Here is a 7,056-nt window from a genome sequence, read left to right as displayed (position 1 = left end):
CGCTCCGCGGCACGTGGGATCTTCCCGGACCGGGGCACGAACCCGCGTCCCCTGCATCGGCAGGCGGACTCTCAACCATTGCGCCACCAGGGAAGCCCAAGCCTGTATTTTTGTTTGTTTGTTTGTTTTTTTGCTTATGAATGACTCTGCCCAGGTTTTTAATCAAATGTGTGCTGAGGGCTTTCAGCTGCCCTTCCCTCTCCACTCTTGACCTCCCCCTCCCACCACGGACTTCACCAGAAGGCTACTCAGAAGTGTCCAATACAATTGGCCATTTCCAAAGTAGATCGACACCCCCCCACACCCCAAATTTACATCAGGATAAAACAAGATCCTAAAATGCTTCTCTTCAAAGGCCCAGCAATGCTCCTGGTAGAGGTTTCCCCAGAACCATCAATATATAACATTTCTTCTTTTCTCTTCCTTGCATTCTTATCTGACCCTGAGTCCAAAAGAGCACTAAGTGGCACAGCCCAGGCCTGGAGGCAGTTACTGTTTTACCTGTTAAACGCTGCCAGACTTTAGGATAATGGCTGAGTCAGTTGTGAGGTTTAAAAGTGGTGTTAAGTTTGACATCCCATGGGAACCCCAGATGACCAGGTCTCTGGGGGGTGTTTTCTCTGCTTCCCCCCTGCCCCCCCAGCCCCGGGCTGTGTTCTCCGCATCTGCTGGGGAAGGTGTGGTTCAAGTGATGGGAGCAAGTGGTCCATGGTCCAGGGCTGTCCTCAAAGTGGCTGGTTTTGTTTTCACAGAAAATCCTCTTCAGGCCCTGTTGCCGAGGACACTAGGTACGACTCACCTGTGGGACGTAGGCGTGGCCCGTGGTGGCTGCACAGCGCGGGGCCAGTGGGCCAACGGGTCAGGAAGCATGTCGTGCCCCTTTGAGACCCCAGGGGGCTTCTGTGGTTTGATGCATGCATCGCGCTGCTCTGCCGCGACCAGGCGCTTCACAAATTCACACGTTAAGTGCCTTCACCCTGAAATGGGATCTGGTCATGAATGTGGGGGGAAAAATCCGAACTAACACACTCTTACTAAAACATAGAATCGAGGGCGTACTTTCTGGGCACCTCCTAGGTGCCGCCCATTTTTTCCTCCATGCATTTACTAACTACACATTTATTTACCTAGCCTACCGCGTGTGCAGGGGTGTGCCCGTCACCCAGATTCGAAACCACTTAGCGGCAGGTAGTGGGGAAGGCTGATCTGGGAGTGGAACATTTTTATTGGGGGTGACAAGTGCGGGATGACAGGTGTGAGTGAGCCCAGGTGTGCTGAGTCCCTCAATTCCACTGAGGATAGTCAAGGATGCTCGCCTTTGACGTGTGTCTTAAAGAATCAACTATGCTTCAATATTTAAAAAAAAGAAAAAAGAAAGAAAAGAAAAGAAAAAAAAAAAGAATTAAGCGGGGGGTGTGTCCTGGAGGAGAGTACAGGCAGAGAGAACTTGGGGAAAGGCAAGTCGGTGAAAAGAATCCTGGACTCTTGGGAAGAACAGGAGAGACTGGAAAGGCAGGGCAGGGGCCATGCGGAGGGACTTTATTCTTCCAGCAGAGGGTTTATTTATTTACTTTTAGGCCGTGTGCGGCCCCGATCTGCCCTCTAGTGGTCATTAGGAATATAATCTGTAGTAAAGAAAGGTCTAGAAATTTGAGGCCTTGATCCAGACGAGAGTTTATCAATGTCAGACCTTTTGACATTTGGGACCAGATCATTCTCAGTTGTGGGGACTGCCCTGTGAATTGTAGAATGATGAGCAGTATCCTTGGTCTCTACCGCTTTGAAGCCAATGTCACACCATACCCCAAATAGTGACAACCAAAACTGTCTCCAGACAGGCCAAATGTCCCCTCGGTGGTAGGACCACGAGGAGAGTCACTCCTGGTTGAGAACCACTGGTCTAATGTGAGATTGTGGGATAATAAAGTGCTGTGATTGTAGGGAGAGAGAGAAGTCAGTTGATGCTTTGTCATGGGGGTGTCTTTCATGACCACGTGGTCTTTTTGGGTATAATCCTTCTGGTGTATGCATATTTAGCCTGTTTGAGACCATTTATGTTTCCCTTTGTTCAGATATCAACTTCTCAGTGGTTATTCACGAGGCCCCAGCGTCTCTGTCATATTTGGAAGGCCCATCTGTGCTTGTACAGAAATGTTCTGAACCTTGCTAATATGCGTGCATCTTTGGTTTAATAGCTTTGGTTTCCATTCAAGAATGTCATTGGTCTTTTCACACAAAAAGACCACAAAGAAAATCTTAGTGAGTACTCCCGAAGTAGGGTTTGATTTCTGACTACAGCGTGATGAAAACTAAAGGTAAACGTTAAAAGATTGAACAGAAAACTCTACTTCCTGGTGATTAAAAGTGGATCACTTAGACTTCTGTTGGGTGAAAGTCGAAATGGAAATGTTCATTAAAAACCATTTGGAAAATAACGGAGATGTGAACATCACATACCTTCACTTGTAGAATATTGCCAAAGCAGGACTTTGTTGCAAATTAGTAGACTTAAATGGTAAATTAAGGAAAAGCTTTAAAATGTAAGATATAATGTATTAGGAAGGGAGGGGAAAATCAATGTAGCTTAACTTGTGGTAAATGTAATCAAAGGGAGATACCCACATATAACTAGAAGAAGGTGACGTAAAACTGAAGTCTGACAAAGATTTTACTATGTTGAAGTCTATGGACAATCATGAGCTATTAGATTTGAAACTTTCAGAGAGGTGAGAAATTTTAACTTGTCCAAGCTAATTCAAGAAGAAGCAGAAAGATATCTTAATAACTTTGGGAAAAGACTTAAAAAAAAGTGTCAATTAATTTTTTCAAAAGAAAAAAAACAAGGCCCCAGGCTTGGAGAGTTTTATAGTTGAGTTCTTTCACACTCTCAAAGAGCAACTATTTTCTGTGATACAGAAACTTTTCCAGAGCATAGAAATCTATGGAAAATTTTCCCAGTTCATTTGATAAAACTAACATAGAACCCCTTAGCAGAACCTGACAAAGATGCTATGTTGAAAGAAAACCCAGGACCAGCTGATATGGGATTTTAGATCCACATGTCTTAAATAAAACACTGTGCTGGTAATATCATTTATCTCACAATGCAAGGATGGTTCAAGATCAGGCATTCTGCTAATAGAATCTAATTCATTAAGAGGTCCGGTGAGGAAAATCACAATAATCTCATTCAATAACATTTATTAAAAATTACTAATTTAGAGAAAGGGAGGGGGAGAGGCGTTTTATAAAACTAGGAATAGAAAACTTCTGCAACAAGGTAAATATTACCTAGATGAAACCAACAGCCGAGCTAACATCTTTCTTAAAACTATTCCTGTTAGCTTTGGAAGGAAGCCAATCTCATCATTACTAAGGAACATTTCTCTGGGTATGTAGCCAATGCAGTAGTACAGAAATTAGAATTGTAAGGAATGGATTGTGGGAAATAAAATCATTGATATTTTCAGATATTCTAGTGCAAGGGTAGGCAGACTACCTGTTTTTGTCAATGAGTTTTATCGGAATGTAGCCACGCCCATTTGTTTACACTGTGTCAATGGCTGTTTTCAAGCTGCCATGGCTTGAAAGCCATTGGAAGTTGCATAGTTGTGACAAAAATCACATGTCCCGCAAAACCCTAAATATTTACTATCTAGCACGTATGGGAAAAGTTTGCTGACCCTTTTTCAAGTATGTTCCTTGAAAACCTAAGAAAATCAACCCTGAAACTCTTAGAATGAGAGTTTGGGAAAGTAGGTACAATAGAAAGAAACAAAAAGGCAGTCGATATACTAGCAACAATTAAAAGATAAATCAGGGGAGGGCTTCCCTGGTGGCGCAGTGGTTGAGAGTCCGCCTGCCGATGCAGGGGATGCGGGTTCGTGCCCCGGTCCGGGAAGATCCCACATGCCGCGGAGCGGCTGGGCCCGTGAGCCATGGCCGCTGAGCCTGCGCGTCCGGAGCCTGTGCTCCGCAACGGGAGAGGCCGCGACAGTGAGAGGCCCGCGTACTGAAAAAAAAAAAAAAAAAAGATAAATCAGGGGAAAGATCCCTTTCATGATTGCCCTAAAACCTTAGTAATCCCATCTAAAATTACCTGTAAAGGAAAAAAAATTATTTAAATTGCTGAGATATAAACTTACATAGATAAATGTGAAAGATTCTTTCAAATCATTTCAAGAAAACTCACTGGCACACAGCAAACCAGGTTGAATCGATAAAGGATTAATGTCCTTTGTGAATGAACCGCTCAGGAATAGGAATGAGGAAGGTCCTAGAACTTCATAGAAAGGATGGGCAAAGGGTGGACAAATCCTTCGTGAAACACAAAAGAATCAACGAAGGACAAAAGACTTTACGCTCAGCAGTACACAGAGGTGCAAATAAAGCAGTAGAGTAATGCTTAACAAATTTCTTTCCTCAGGTTGAAAATCTGAAAAAGAAAAATCAAAACAAAACAAAAACTCCTTTTAACCCTCAACGTTGCTGAGATTATCCTGATGTGTAGTTTCATGCGTTACCGGTGAGACCACAGTCGATACAAAGGGTCTGGAGGATAGAAGTTTAGCCATACGCGTAAAGAGGCACAACCTAGTGATTGCTCTTCTCAGAATCTACTTCTAGGAACTAATAAGACAATCAGATGATGATCAAATTAATATTTATAATGACAAAAAATTAAGAATATGCTTACCTTAAAAAATAAGAGGATGACTAAGTAAATTATGGCTCACGTATTAAGTGGAATATTCTACAGTTTTCCAGGTTTTCTGCAATGAGCATGTGGTACTTTCATACCAAGGAGGGAAAACCTTTACACTGAAAAAGAAAAAAATGTAAATTCTGTCCTACTTCCAACATTATGTTTTCAGGAAAATATTTGAGAATGCTTCCAACACAAGTGAGCAAAGTGGATTATAAAACTAGCTTGATCCCCATCATACCCATACGTAAGACACAGTGGACAGCAGAATAATGAGTAAATTCAAACTTTCTTTATACCTTCTTTTTGGATTTATATATTTTTTAGGCTACTAACATTTTTCTTCGTATATCTTTTTAAGGGGGAAAATGTGCCAATCACATAGACATTTTTTTGAGTTACCGTTAGCAACCTGAGTGATAAGATTCTTTTACCAAGAATTGAAGTATAATCACTTAGATTATGCAGGTGTCCTAAAGGGTCATAGAATCAGAAGAAGCATTTCTCCTGATTAAACTGGTGATGTTGTCAAGTAGCTTGGAGCATTTGGCAGGGCTTCCTGAAAGGCTAGACTCTTACACGCTTTTGGCATCTTATTTTTAACACTGACCCTGGCTGGGCTGTTAACATGCAAAATGATCATCTGAAATCAAGCATGTTGAGGGGAATATTGGTGTGTCCCCTATGGATGGTCCTGGAGCCCTCCCCCCCCACTCCCCTCTTGGGGTGCACCTGCCTGACATGATGCCTATGAGGGCATCTTGGAAACTGCTCTGGGTTGTAATTCCTGGAAATTAACATTGTAATCCACACTCCCCCTGGAATCTCACTGCACCTCAGTCTTTGGTTTTAAGCCTTTTATTCTCCGGCAGCGTTTTTTAAAAGATGGTGATTGCCTGACTGGGTGTGTCCTACTGTCGTGACAGGCCGTCGAGGAAACGCAGGGCCCTTGGTGATGTGGGGAACGTGACAGCGGCCGCCGTGCCCACCATTCCGGGATTCCCCAATACGTCCTCGACCAGCGCACCTACGAGCTCAGAGGAGCACAGACCGTTCGAGAAAGTGGTGAACAAGGAGTCTCTGGTCATCTCTGGCCTGCGTCACTTTACTGGCTATCGCATTGAGCTGCAGGCTTGCAACCAAGATTCCCCGGAGGAGAGGTGCAGTGTGGCTGCATATGTCAGTGCCAGGACCATGCCCGAAGGTGGGTCAGCTCACATCATGGGGCCAAGAGACCCAGGCTGACCAAGGAAAAGCCTTCCACCCTCTAGGCAGCATATATGTGACTTTAACTTATTTGCCTTAATCATTTTTCATTTTCCCCCAGCTTTATTGAGATGTAATTGACGTATAACATTGTGTAAATTTAAGGTGTACAATGTGTCGGTTTGCTACACTTACATATTGCAAAAGCATTACCGCAGTAGCATTAGCTAACATCTCCATCAGGGCACATAATTACCATTTCTTTTTTGTGGTGAGAACATTTAAGATCTACTCTCTTAGCAGCTTTCAAGTATACAACAGAATATTGTTGTACACCATGCTGTACGTTAGATCCTCAGAACTTATTCAGCTTATCACTGGAAGTTTGTACCCTTTGACCAACACCCCCTGATTTCCCTCACCCCCCGCCCCTGGGAACCACCATTCTACTCTCTGTTTCTATGAGTTCAGCTTTTTTATCATCCACATATAAGTTAGATTATACACTTATGAGTCTTTCTCTGTCTGGCTTTTTTCACTTAACATAATGCCCTCAAGGTCCATCCGTGTTAACCTATATTATTTTGTAATTATATGAGTCATCATAGCCATTATATAAACTTTAGAAAGTACACACGAGCCATAAGAAAAATAAAGTAAAATTAAGGAATACATATATAGTGTATTAGGGTTCTCCAGAGAAACAGAACCAACAGTGTAACTGAAGGTGGGGTCCGGCTGCTTGCTGCTCAAAAGCCAATAAAGAGGCAAGGTTGGTGGAAAGGAAAATCTGCTTTATTTTGGATGCTGGTAACTGGGGGGTGAGGGGAGGGTGGACACTTGTCCAAAGGCCAGCTCCCTCCCAATGACAGCCAGTGGGCAGGAGCTTTTATAGGCGGAGGGAGGGGGCTCCATGCAGAAACAGCACAGTCAGCTCTGACAGTCGTCTTGAAATTGATCATGCGGTGGTCTGACCAGCGTCATCTTGTTTGTTTTAAGTATGGTTAGTCTTTAGTTCCAGGGTTGGTTTGTTTCCATTTCTTTGAGGCCAATTCTCGGAATTGTGGTGGCTTAATGTCATATGGGTACAGTCTGGTCATCGTGTAGTTAACGTCTCCACCTGGCGAGGGTTTCAGTATCTATAA

General features: G+C 43.3%; 1 protein-coding gene across 3 annotated transcripts in view; it reads left to right on the top strand.

Annotated features, from left to right (window-relative positions):
- The window catches only part of INSR (insulin receptor), a 112,947-nt gene extending 106,238 nt beyond the window's left edge, over positions 1–6,709 (top strand). Inside the window, exons 11-12 of one of the 3 annotated variants that reach the window (XM_028499939.2) lie at positions 753–788; positions 5,632–6,709. In XM_028499939.2, coding sequence (XP_028355740.1) covers positions 753–788; positions 5,632–5,950 — 355 coding nt within the window. In that variant the 3' untranslated portion in view covers positions 5,951–6,709. The remainder of the gene's footprint in view (positions 1–752; positions 789–5,631) is intronic. The other 2 variants (XM_028499953.2, XM_028499946.2) reach the window with 2 other exon arrangements.
- Positions 6,710–7,056: the final 347 nt, after the last annotated feature.

This window comes from Physeter macrocephalus, chromosome 2 (assembly GCF_002837175.3).
Source record: "Physeter macrocephalus isolate SW-GA chromosome 2, ASM283717v5, whole genome shotgun sequence".
Classification (NCBI taxonomy): domain Eukaryota; kingdom Metazoa; phylum Chordata; class Mammalia; order Artiodactyla; family Physeteridae; genus Physeter; species Physeter macrocephalus.
Note: the sequence above shows the minus strand (reverse complement) of the source record. Positions and strands in the feature narration are given on the sequence as shown.